Source organism: Cherax quadricarinatus, chromosome 3, assembly GCF_038502225.1.
Source record: "Cherax quadricarinatus isolate ZL_2023a chromosome 3, ASM3850222v1, whole genome shotgun sequence".
In the NCBI taxonomy this organism is placed as follows: domain Eukaryota; kingdom Metazoa; phylum Arthropoda; class Malacostraca; order Decapoda; family Parastacidae; genus Cherax; species Cherax quadricarinatus.
In genome coordinates, this window is record NC_091294.1 from 4,576,919 (window position 1) to 4,590,382 (window position 13,464).

A 13,464-nucleotide genomic window follows, 5' to 3' on the forward strand; every position below is an offset into this window, starting at 1 on the left:
TATCCATTTCATTAGTGATTTATAATTTTATCTCATTGTTTTCTGTATGTAAAACTATAGTTATTCTCTATAAAATATATTTTTTGTTAATATTTTTGGGTGTCTAGAACGGATTAATTGCATTTACATTATTTCTTATGGGAAATATGGCTTCATTTTTCGTACAATTCAGTTTTCGTTGGACTTTCTGGTATAAATTAATCACATGAAACCGAGGTTCTGCTGTATTTTTCATGCAAATTTATAGGTACAAAATATTTAGTCCAAAAACTTGAAAGAGTCCTTATGAAGGATATACATTTTTGATCAATGCAATTCAGTTTACAGTGCAACTAACCTTCAATACACTAATCAAACTAAATTAAATATTTTAGTTATTTTCCAAAAAAATTTTAATCATGCAATCTATTATAAATCAAGAATGTGTTTCTTTAAATTTTCAAAACTTACCAATTAGGGTTTCCTAGGACTCCAAATCTCACTCCTGCTGGGTTAATAAAAGTCAACATAGCTAATTTAAATTTAAGGAACTTACTTCATTCCCTGGTGAACAATTGAATTACGACGTGTCTTACAGATGATCAAATCTGCCCACTGCACAATCACAATGGAAACAAAGAAAGCAGTGTGACATGTGTACTCAAGAATCTTGCGGTCGTGGTAAGTCTGAAAAAGACATGAAGTTAAAAGGCATGAGTAGTGGCAATAGCCAAAGTCTGGTTGACACACTTATTGCTACTATTCTATTATTCTCAGTATCATCTAAAACCATGTTAAGTAAAAAAAAATCTTAATCAGTGCACTTATAACCCTTAAACTGTTGTTACCTTAACTATTAACCCTTTCAGGGTTTCAGCCGTACTAGTACGACTTACGCACCAGGGTTTTTGACATACTAATACGCCTAAATTCTAGCGCCCTCAAATCTATTGAGAGAAAGCTGGTAGGCCTACATATGAAAGAATGGGTCTATGTGGTCAGTGTGCGCAGTATAAAAAAAATCCTTCAGCACACAGTGCGTAATGAGAAAAAAAAAAACTTTGACCATGTTTTTGGATTAAAACAGCGACTTTGCACTATATTTTCCTATGGTATTTATTGTTGTATTCTAGTTTTCCTGGTCTCATTTTATAGAATGGAAGACATATTACAGAAATTGAGATGATGTTGCCTGGTTTTACGATGAAAAGTACCTTGAAACTGAGCTCAAAGAAGCAGAAATGTTCAATTTTTACCAAAGTTCAAAAGCAAAAAAAATCATGCTAAGAGTCCAATATATGTCAACTGGTGAGTCTAATATTCTTTCACAAGTGCGCCGATATTATTTATACCATTTCTACACTTATGCAGTAGTCTACATAACAGTAAATCTTCTACTTTTTGTGAGAATAAAAATTCAAAGTGGAAAGCAAAAGAATGTAAGAGGGGCGTGGGGACATAACTAATGAACAGAGGAAATGGTTATTTTAGAGCCAGGAATGTCTTTCTTGTTTATTCTGGACCCTATTTGGAAATTGGCATCTTTTGAAATTTGTGTGAAATTGGCAAAATTATGATTTTTGTCAGCTAGTACACTGGAATTGGCTGAAAATAGAGCTTAAAGTGGGCAAAATCGCCGATGTGTAAACATCGTTGAGACTGCTAACTTCACGAGAGCATAATTCCGTAAGTTTTTCATCAAATATCATACTTTTGGTGTCATTATGATCGGGAAAAGACTTTCTATCTTTTCATAAGAAAAAATTATTTTTTTTTTTAGATTTGGCGACCCTGAGAACAAGTCTCGGAGAGGGCCTGGGGACCCTGAAAGGGTTAACCTCTATTAAGATTATCAGCTTTTGCAATTTTACTGTTCTCTACGTATGCTTGAGTGATGCATACATACACCCATATTCCCACCAAAGACCTGCTAGTAAGGAACACCCTCAGTTCCTTGCACAGTTTTACAGCTTTGACAGCAGCTACAACAGCTGGTCAAAAAATTATTTTCTGTATATTTGGCAGAGATGTTATTTTAATGTGAAAATTAAGATATTTACGTGCATCTGCAAACAGCATTTTTTTCTAATGTACCTTTTGATAACTAGTAAATCTATTGCACATGTTTATTACATATGAATGATTACACAAATCAGACTAATGGATGTAAAACTGGAGGTCATCATTTTTCTCCAAATTTGAGAGATCAAATTTTATGTTTTCATAGTAATATTTCAATAAATAAAAGGGCAAATTATGGGGGAAAAAATTCACAAATAATTTAAAAGTTTAATTAAGCAGGTCACACTAGTGGAAAATTTACTATTAAAGGCAACATTGTTAAGAATATCAGTTTAGACAGGTAGTAGTGCATCTCACTTCACTTTCTGTACCCACTCATTAGTCATAATATTTTACAATCACCATACTACAGTGGTACCCCAAGTTTCAGCCACCTCCCAACTCAAACACTTATGTAAGTGTATTATTGTAAGTGATTTTGTAAGTGTATTTTTGGGGTCTGAAATGGGCTAATCTAATTTACATTATTCCTTATGGGAACAAATTTGTTCGGTAATGACACTCGAACAGCCTTCTGGAACGAATTATGGCCGAAACTCGGGGTTCTACTGTACTGGCATATACAGTGGAACCTCGGCACTCGAACTTAATTTGTTCCAGAAGACTGTTAAGTGCCAATGTGTTCGAGTACCAAACAAATTTTTCCCAACTAATTTACTTTTTGGTTGGCTGTTATCACTAATCTTCGCAGGCCCCATGGTGACTTATTTATACTAATAAAAAAAACACCAAAAAACACGAAGAAACACATAACAGTTTACAGCAAAGTTCTGGTAGGTCATGTTTGTTTGGTAGAGTGCTAAGCAAATGGTTGACTACTGAGCGACTGTTTTTACCGAACAAAGTGTTCATATGCTAAATTGTTCAAGTACGGAGCTGTTTGAGTACTAAGGTTCCACTGTACTTTGTATATCTGAGACTTGCTTCTCTATAATTTTTGAACTATATTCTCTCCTCACTTTGTAAGAGGAAGAACAATGATGTCTCTCAATTTTTCAGTAATAGGACTCCTTCCCTCTATCATTCACACACTGAACAAATGCACCAAGCATTCAAACACTGCCCCCTCTTGCTTTCAGCATATCAATTTGCTACTTTTCATCACTGCTGCCTTTTTCTTCCATGAAATTCCTGCCTCTTTATCACTGAAATAAAACAATATTTAAAAATGTCCTAACACCACTCCTTATTCAGGCACTCAGAATTTTCTTTAATGCTTCTTCACTGTTCACCATTCTAAAATACTTTCTTAGCATTTGTTTTTTATCTGCTCACCTTTTATACTCTTACTAATTACTCTAGCAGTAGCAGTAGCAGTAGCAGTAGCAGTAGCAGCACCAGCCACTGCTGCTGCTGCTACTACTGCTGCTGCTGCTACTACTGCTGCTGCTGCTACTACTGCTGCTGCTGCTACTACTGCTGCTGCTACTACTACTACCACCACCAGCAGCAGCAGAAGCAGCAAGTTATTATATTACAGTCTATTTGGTAGATTACCTTTACAAGGCCATCCCAAAACCCTTTATCTCTTGGCAGTCATGGTAGCTGCCATACTCTCCTTACAAGACTCAAAATACTTTGTATATTTTTTTTTTTTTTAACTTTATAGGTCCTAGGGAATGTATAGCAGCTGAACAATGTATGGTAATAAAGTCTGATCAAAGGATTTTAAGGGTAGCTCCAATTCCTCAGATCATAAAGCATTCACTAGGGTCAAAACAACATCTTTGAAAGGAATGAGGTGCATAAACACCACATTTGGACACTTATCTCACTTTCATTTCAGCCAAACTAGGCAAAAGTGTATCTAAAATATTCAAACCTATTACCTCTTCCCATTCAACATACATGCACAAGGATGTTCTATTTTCTTTCAGTGATTATTCATCTTCCAGTACATTGGTAGTAAATCTACATATCCAATCCCAAAATACTATGAAAAGCCTCTGTTTCTCTTTAACCATATAAATTATTATAAGTTTAAATAAAAGTGCTAATAGCTACATTCATAAAACAATGGATAAGAATTACGTTATAACTGGGTCACTAAGTAAAGCTTAGGTTGCTTCCCGTCAACATGTCTCCAAACAAACAATCATAATAATAATAACAGCCTTAACTTATTAATACAAAGCAAACACTAACCCATTCCTGGCCATAGTGGTCCTCCAGATCATTGATAGCCTTTGAGTCCCACCTTTCACGAATACCAAAGAGAACATCTGGGAGGAAGCCATTCTCTGCCATGATGACAAAATACACGAAGAACCCTGCCAAGGCCTGGATCATACCAATCTGACCATAGGCCATGGAGATGAGCCTGTTTTGTAGGGAATAAATATTACTGAGTATAACAGCATATAATTAATAAGTATTAGTTTTCAAGAATCTTATTTCAGGGGTCATCTAACATTAAATAATTAACTGAAGCTTCACCTCCATTTTTTAAAAGGCAAAGAAAGCTTTGCATTAAAGACCATATATTTAAAAGAACAAAACCTTGTAATGTAATAAAGAATAAATGCAATGTTAATTTATACTAGAGAATTGCTTAAAAAAAAACAGGCAGAATTTATAGTATAAATGTAATAGCTATTGTTAATATATCAATCAGATCTTTGGTGCAAAATAACTATCATTATTATTATATTCATTGAAACATACTAAAACCACAAGGGCAAAAAATAACTACACTTGTTTTGGTTGGGTAAGGATACACTTGAAAAGTCATACATATACTGCTTCAACAACCTGACTCAAATGATATTATTTTAAACCTACAACAATAATATGTTTTTTTTTAGTACTCGTTCATGTATGTGTGTGCGCGCACGAGTGTGTGTGTGTGTGTGTGTGTGTGCTCACTCACCTATATATGGCTGCAAGTCTTGGATAGTGGCCATGCCTCTCAACCTGACACTTGCCAGATACACTTCTAGCCTTGTGGGTCCTACAGTATATTCTTAAAACTATGCATGAAGGCTGTCTCCACCACCAGTGAGGTCATTTTACTTCCTCATCATGCTGAGGCTGAAGAAATATTTCCTAACATCTCTGTGGCTCATCTGTGTCTTTAACTTTCAGGTGTGCCCTCGAGTACCTGTCTCCCGCCTCTCAAACAGCCTGTCCCTGTCTGCCCTATCAATTCCTCTGAATATTTTGTATGTTGTTATCATGTCTTCCATGATCCTTCTGCCCAAGGTCATTCGATTTGATCCTCTAGCCTTTCCTCACAGCTCATATCCCCTTAGCTCAGGAACTAGTCTTGTTGCACACTTCTGCACTTTCTCTAGTTTTCTTGATGTTTTTCCTCAGATGTGGGTTTTATACTGGTGCTGTGTATTGCAAGATGGGCTTGACACTTTGTATAACACATGACATATGTTGAGATTCGTTAGAGCCACTCTCTGATTTGGCAGGCAAGAATTGGCTGCAGAGATTATTTGATTGATGTGAGCCTCTGGTGATATGGCAGGCACTAAGCTTACCCAAGAGGTCTTCTTTGAATCAGGTTTGCAACCTCTGTCCCCTGAGTCTATATTGTGTGTCCGGTCTTCTGGTCCCTTCCATGCATTTGCTGGGGATGAATTCAAGCAACTATTTATCTGACTAACCCTACAGTTTGTCCAAATATTTTCTGCAGCATTTCCCATCCTCATTTGTTTGTACAGTGGAACCTCTACTAACGAGTGCATCCACATACGAGTTTTTCCAGATGTGAGCAGTCAATCAGTTGATTTTTTGCTTCCTGACGCGAGGGAAACTTCCAGATGCGAGCGGGCTTCAAGGGAGGTTCCTTGACACTGGTGAGGGGCTCTTGCTCTTGATCTAGGGAATTGGATCTCATTTGTTTGTTGGACTATCTTATTGAGACTTGGGCAATGTATGATGGAAAGATGCTTCTTAATAATGTACACCAAAATTGAAAGAAATCAGACCATAAATATTGGAGTTCACTTATCAGCCATAAGCCGCCCCTTAGCAGTATATTTTAGCATGGTTTTTATGGTTGTATTCTCGTTTTTTTGGTTTCATTTGATAGAATGAAGATATATTTTACAGAAACAGATATGATTTTTATTGCTTTCACAATGAAAAGTACCTTGAAATTAAGTTCAAAGTAGCAGTAATGTTTGATTTTTGCCGAAGTTCCACAGTAAACATATGACGTCACTGTCCAATGTGTGTAACTGGCCAGTCTAATATGCAGTCATGAATGGGTTAACATTATTTATACAATTATTACAATAATGCAGCAGTCTGCATAACAGTAAATCTTCTATTTTTTGTGTGAATAAAAATTCAAAATGGCAAGCAAGAGTTATTATCATAAGAATGCGTATAAGTACTGTATAATAATATGTAATACCCCAAAGGAAATAAGTCACTGACTTTTTTTGGGTCATACTAGGTTCTCTACACATATGCTGCTACTTTTGATAATCTATGTAAATGTATATGTGTATGCCTGAATAAGCTTACTATAATAATAATTTTAATAATAATGTGTAAGTACTACGTATAATAAGTTAGTCTGAGCATGCCACCATGAGATGGCAGTGCATATCATAAAGCTCAGCAATTCATGGAGCTTACTTCGCTGGTGAAGGAATTCTAGTCTTTTCCTTACGTTTCATGCAGCTATTTTATGAAATTTCTTGTTTCTAACCATAGGTAATAAGAAATCAAGTCCACAGCAGAGTGCTGAGAAGAAGAGGAGGAGGATTACCAGGGATTTAAAGCAGGAATTGTTGATAAACCATACCCCCGGCCGGGATTGAACCCGCGGTCATAGTCTCTCAAAACTCCAGCCCGTCGCGTTAGCCACTAGACCAGCTAGCCACAATAAGATTCATCCAACTAGGTATATTTCTACACCATAGGAAGGTTAGCACAGGCACCACTGTGACCACAAATGCAAGTTTTTACAGACGAATCTCCAGCTAGCGTGGCCGTGACGAACTCTAGCTCATCATGACTCAAGAAATCGTAATGACACGATTGCAAACAAACCATACCCCCGGCCGGGATTGAACCCGCGCTCATAGAGTCTCAAAACTCCAGCCCATCATGTTGACGGCAGTGAAAGGACTTGAGCTAGAGTTCGTCACGGCCACGCTAGTTGGAGATTCGTCTGTAAAAACTTGCATTTGTGGTCACAGTGGTGCCTGTGCTAACCTTCCTATGGTGTAGAAATATACCTAGTTGGATGAATCTTATTGTGGCTAGCTGGTCTAGTGGCTAACGCGACGGGCTGGAGTTTTGAGACTATGACCGCGGGTTCAATCCCGGCCGGGGGTATGGTTTGTTTGCAATCGTGTCATTACGATTTCTTGAGTCATTGTTGATAAACATCAACAGTTTTTTATTGAAACGGCTTGCAGATGAAATGTGACAAGCATGGAGAAAAAGCCAAAAATCAGCGAATACTGAAGTAACATTAAAATAAAAATTGTAGCAGTTAAGTGAAACTGCATTATTAAGAGTGTAGCAATTAGGTGTACATAGGATTAAGAGTGTATCACCCAGAGAAAGTTTCAAGTGGTCATGCGTTGGAGCTACATAATGACGCTTGCCTAAGTCATTTCCGAAACATTCTGAAAAAGCACGAAATGAAATGAACTCCTGACAGCATATGCTGATGTGCCCAGCATCTCTTCTCCAAGGTAAATGTTCAACTACTACATAATTTCTTTACATATTATTATAATTATTATTATTACTGTGTGACTTCATAAATGGTCCAAGGTGAACCGAAACATCATCGAAAACTTCTCCATGTCCGGGTTATTTGTGTAGCGTTCCAGTCACGGTATTGTGCCTTTTTTTTCTTGTTATTTAGTTATGCAGGAATGGTCGCTGTGGTGGCCCCATACACCACAACAACAATGGCTGCTGTGCCTCTGCCTCCACTAACACTACTCACATACGTAATATTTCATTCAGTCTAGTGTACAGTGGACCCCTGAGTTTCAGCAGCATCGTGCTTCGTGAATTTCGCCTTTCAGTGCCTTTTTTCGGCAAAAAATAGACTCACAGTTCATGGTTTTATTTGTGATTCGGCGGCAGTAAGGTACGCGTCCGGCCTTCCTCCCAGCATCAGCCCATAAATAAAGCCAGCCTCCCTCCCACACCACAGCCAGTGTGGCATTGTTTATGGGCAAATGACAATCACCTCACGCGTTCATAAGATATATTCCATTCGTTTTTGTACTTGCAACTGCTAAATAAGCCAGAGAGAGGGGAGAATGTGCCTTTTTCAGTGATTCAGTGATTCTATGATATATTACGATAGTAAAGCAGCAGGAGTCGATAAAGGCTATAGTGTCAGCCAGTGATAAAGTGTAGCATTAACAGTGTAACAAGTTAGTTAAGCCCTTAATCGATAGAAAAATGACATGAAATTTAACTCCTCCATTGTTGTTTGAGGTATATATGGCGACTGACTAACAATGCCGTTTCTGCTGCCGCCATTCACCACCACTATGTAAGGCTTATCTTTCAGTGGCCCTTTTACACTCAACAACAACACAGCACAACAGCACTTGTGACCCATGTAATGACATATTTTATTCATTCTAGAGTATTTGTCATGTTTCTATGTTAATAATATTGTTTATGTCATATTAGATGAATTGTGATAGATAAATAAGTCACAGAGTTGATATCAGTGTCATATTGAAGGGCTTTCTTGACCAGTCTCCAAAGACACTCCTGCTGCTGCCACAATTCCTAACATACATAATGACTTTTTATTCATACACCAACAAGAGTCTTCAATAAAGGTAAGTATGACGCTATTATTGTTTTATTCTTGATGTCTCACTGTTTTATTGTTTTCTGTATGTACTGTAAATCTATATTTAATGTAAAAAAAATAATTTTTGTTAATACTTTTGGTCTGGAACAGATTAATTGGATTTCCATTATTTCTTATGGGGAAAATGGATTCGCCAATCGTAAATTTCACCTTTCAGCGGACTCTCTGAAACGGATTAATCATGAAACTCGGGGGTCCACTGTATATATCATGTTTCTATGTAATTAATATTGTTTATTATGTCATATTAGACGAATTGTGATAGATAAATAAGCTGTAGAGTTGATATTAGTGAAATATTGAAGTATATTTTGTCGTGCCTCCTGACAGCCAGAACGAATTAATCAAATTTCAATTAATTTAAATGAGGAAAACTGACTCTTCAAATGAGCAAATACAGATGTGAGCAAGATCACGCAATGGATTACACTCGCAAGTAGAGGTTCCACTGTATTCTCATTAGTTTTACATCATCAGATCCATGTGGTATGCTGTTCACATAACCCAGAAAGAGCACTGGTCCTAATACCAATCCTTGTGATACACCAAATGCTTCTCTTACCCATTCTGACATCTCTTCCTGGACTTTTTTTTTTATTAATGTTGGTAGAATTACCAACAATATGCTAGGTAAAGGATGCAAGTGCAATTAATGTCACATTTTATTGTGGAAATGTTTCACTTTCCAGGAGCTTTGTCAGACTAATTGCATTTGTGTCCTTTTACCTTTCACTTTTTGCTTCCTTTCCTAAAGGAATTCCTTGAACCACTGGAGTACATTCCCAGTTATTTCTATGTGCTTCTCAAATTTTTGCCCCCAGTCTCATGTGGAGTACAGGATCAAATGCCTTCTTTCAGTCTAAGAATATGCAGTCCTATCCCACTACCATTTTGTCATAGGAGTCCAACAGGTTGGTAAGACAAGCCTTGCCATCTCTGGTTGTTGTTTATGGAACTTTTCTTCAGTGCTTTATCACTCTCCTCCTAAATATCTTGGTATACATGTCACTGAAAATGACATGTAGTTCAATGCCTCTTGCCTATCTTTTTTGTTAAGCATATGTACTACATTCTGTGTTCCAGATCTCTGGCAACCATCTTCCAGTCACTGACTTCTTGTAGATCTGGTAAGTGGTTCAGACAATGCTTCAGAAATGTTATTCTCTTAATGTATGCTTCAGGGAGCAGGCTTGTATGTATTTTTTTTCTCTTCTTTCCCACTCACTCTCTCATACACTCACATTTCTCACACTACATACACACACACACTACACACACACTACACACACACACACACTACATACACACACATACACACTACATACACACACACACACACTACACACACTACACACACTACACACACACACACACACACACACACACACACACACACTAAATGATGCTGATAGTTTTATATTCCTAATGTTGAGATAAGCAATATTTTGCAATAAATGATCCTCAAGATAATTAGGATAATTTCTAGCTCTAGCCAAAACAGTAATGTACAAGCAATGATAAAAAATCGTATAATTACTGCACTGTAATTCCTTAAGCTATCTACAGTAATAAGGTCGGTTACCTCCAATAATAAAGGTTCTCTACAGGAACTGAAGCTCAATGTCTAAATTTTCTTAAAGATGTTCTCTTACCATTTAAGAAAGCCGCTATCACAGCTCACCTTCAGTCAAGTTAAAACAATTCTCCCTTACCAAAAAAAAAAAAAAAGTCATGCACTCAAACTCATGCAGAGGGTTAACAAATGTTTGTACAGAGGTTCGGAGAATTAAGTAAATATTTTGGGACCTAGGTTTGGAGAACATATGGTGCCTTCAATCCAGTACTTATACAAGGGTATGGGTGCAGTGCAAACAGAAATCCACTGCAAGACATTGATCCCAATCAACTTGTAGACATGGTGCATGAGCAACTCCTCTTTAGACACAGCAGGTACTAACACTTGTGATGATCCTTCAGTGGCCCCATTAAACATCCATCAACTGAATAATTATGTAACAAATACAGTTAACTATTAAACATACCCAATACCTGCTTGGGCACAGCACAACTGCAAAACAATGACAAGATACAATATATATTTGGCTCCAAGACTACTTATAAATGAAGTGAGGTGTTCTCAAAAGGTTTTTGATGGATTACATAAAAGTTTGAAACATCAAGTGGCTGTAGTTAAATACAGATGAACATTCAGAGCTGGCATTCTATGAACAAGGAAGATACAAAAATACTAAGTTCCGTATAATGAACTTGTGCACATCCCTCGTTAACATAAAAGCTTCAAAGACACATTTTTCTTTATGTGAAATTCTAAAACACCAATAACAGCTCTGCAAAGTGAGCACTGTATGCTTCACCTGCAACAAAAAAAAATAAAAAAAATAAAAAAAAACATTCCCAATATACAGTAACAAGGGAGTATCGACTTGGTAAACACCTGCTGTAAATGGTGGCAGCTCACCTGTAGTTCACAAGCTTGTCGTGCCACGGGTCTCGTGGTTGCCGCTTCATTATGTCTGATTCTGCAACCTCATAGGCCAAGGAAATGGCTGGGACCTGCGCATTTGTATAAAAATTTATGGGTAATTAGACTGACTAACACCCAAGAATACATCCATGAGAGTGGGGTGGCGATGAACAGTCAACTGTCCCTTACTGATCGATGATGTGGGTGGATTACACACTGCGGTGGCTCATATAGGGTAGAGGGCAAGAAGGAGCGGCACAAAAGGCTCAAAACAACCCTTAGTTCCCTTATATATCTACCATGATGGCCTACACTCCTGGCAACCTCTTCCCATTGAAGACCACCGACTTGTGTGGTTAGGCAGATGGACCATTCGCACTGCATTGCACTTTCTAAAAGCGCCATCTACCTACAACTGTAGTCGAACAGAGACAAACACAAACATCGCCTCCTAAATGGTACAGGCCATGGAAACGAGGTTAACTGGCAACAAATTGGCACAATGCCTTATTGACTGCTTTAATCGTACTACTGGGCAGAGCTACAGTATCTGATTGAAAACAAACCCATGGCAAATACCAGACTGCTAGTGGAAAAATTCCTCATAGCACGTCACTTAAGCTTGGACATGCCTGGACATGTAAAGCACCATAGAATGTGGGGAAAGGATGGATGGAAGAAACAATGTTGCAAGATCATGCACACATCAGAGCGCGCTGCAGAAATGGATGGAAGCACATAATCCGTATGCAAACTTACGTATTTATGAACACTATCATCTTGTAAAATTGAAAGGCAGAGGTATAAAAAGACCTGAAATTTATTAAAAATAAAAGCTGAACTATTTTTACAACATGGGGCTGATAGATCTTCAAGGCATGGAATATCCTACATGTAATTTGAGTACACGTACTATGTCTTGTGAATTATGCCACAGAAAACTACTGTAGTCTAAAAAGTAAACTAAGAAAAATCCTAAAAAGTTGAAACTTCTATGTTCTAAGTGAACTATGATTATCTAACTATACTAATTATTTTTGCTTAAATAGAGTAGACTCCCAGTAGTCATAAAATTAGAAGCTGCAAATTTTCTGCACCAACAGTGGTCCATATCACCACTCCAAAACTTCCTTAATGACCTACACCTGCTGCTGCTTCCTCTGAGGAGTGGATACTTTTCACAATTCTGATTTTCAGACTGTTATACAGTACTGTATTTCTGCTAAGTCTTTCAGAAGTTTAACCTGCCTTTCATCTAAGTTTACGAGATCTTACCCCATAATTGGCATGCCTTCCCAATTGTTAAATCAATGATTTTGTCTGTAAATTTTATATTACAACAGTCATGCAGAAAGAAATGAAAAGCCAAATAACATTATATCAAAGCTTTTTAATAAAAGCACCATAAATTTGTTAAGAAAAGAAAAATCTCCATGCTAGCACCCTCACATTGTTAAGATTCACTTTAATGTTCACCTTGACACCTTCAAACAACAAGCTTGTTATTTTTGTTACACTGGTCTGGAAAGAGACTCAAATATGAAATTTAGCCATTAGTATAGAAAAACTGGTCAGTAAAGTGGCATTAAGTGGCCCAAACATTACCTCTCGTTCACAAGCTTGTCGGTGAATGGATTGCGGGGCTGGCGCTTCATAATATCAGATTCAGCTTCTTCATAGGCAAGGGAAATGGCAGGCACCTATATATATTACCAAGGTATATTAACATTCTTTTAACAAAAGTAAAATAAAATTTAAGCAACAAATAAAAGAAAATAGCTACCTAAAGAGGTGTTAGATTGCGGACAACCTGAGACTTCTTGTGCAAGTAAAATATAAAGAAACAAATACATAAACATAAATAAAGTTCTGCTCTGTCCTGTTGGGCATGTGCTAGCATCATCATTTGGTGACAGGCCCCCTTGTACATAAAAAGAATCCGGATCGGTGCTAGTTCCTGTTCAACGGTTGGAGGTGAAACTACCGTAACAGGAGACATGATGGAAGTGAAGCAAAATCAATAAGTCATTCGATATTAAGCATTTCATTATGCAAGCTCATACTTGAGTGGTAGTACGTGCATCATGTCCCATGTAAA

The 13,464-nt window shown here is 37.3% G+C and overlaps 1 protein-coding gene across 10 annotated transcripts in view; it reads right to left on the reverse strand.

Annotated features, from left to right (window-relative positions):
• Atpalpha (sodium/potassium-transporting ATPase subunit alpha) overlaps positions 1-13,464 on the reverse strand; it is a 1,033,168-nt gene that overhangs the window by 15,836 nt on the left and 1,003,868 nt on the right. For 7 of the 10 annotated variants that reach the window (XM_070090026.1, XM_070089989.1, XM_070089993.1 and 4 more), the window contains 3 exons: positions 12,972-13,066; positions 4,207-4,381; positions 536-666 (listed from right to left, as the gene is read on the reverse strand). In XM_070090026.1, the coding sequence (XP_069946127.1) occupies positions 536-666; positions 4,207-4,381; positions 12,972-13,066 (401 nt within the window). Of the gene's footprint in view, positions 1-535; positions 667-4,206; positions 4,382-11,360; positions 11,456-12,971; positions 13,067-13,464 lie in introns of all 10 variants that reach the window. The other 3 variants (XM_070089995.1, XM_070090006.1, XM_070090001.1) reach the window with 2 other exon arrangements.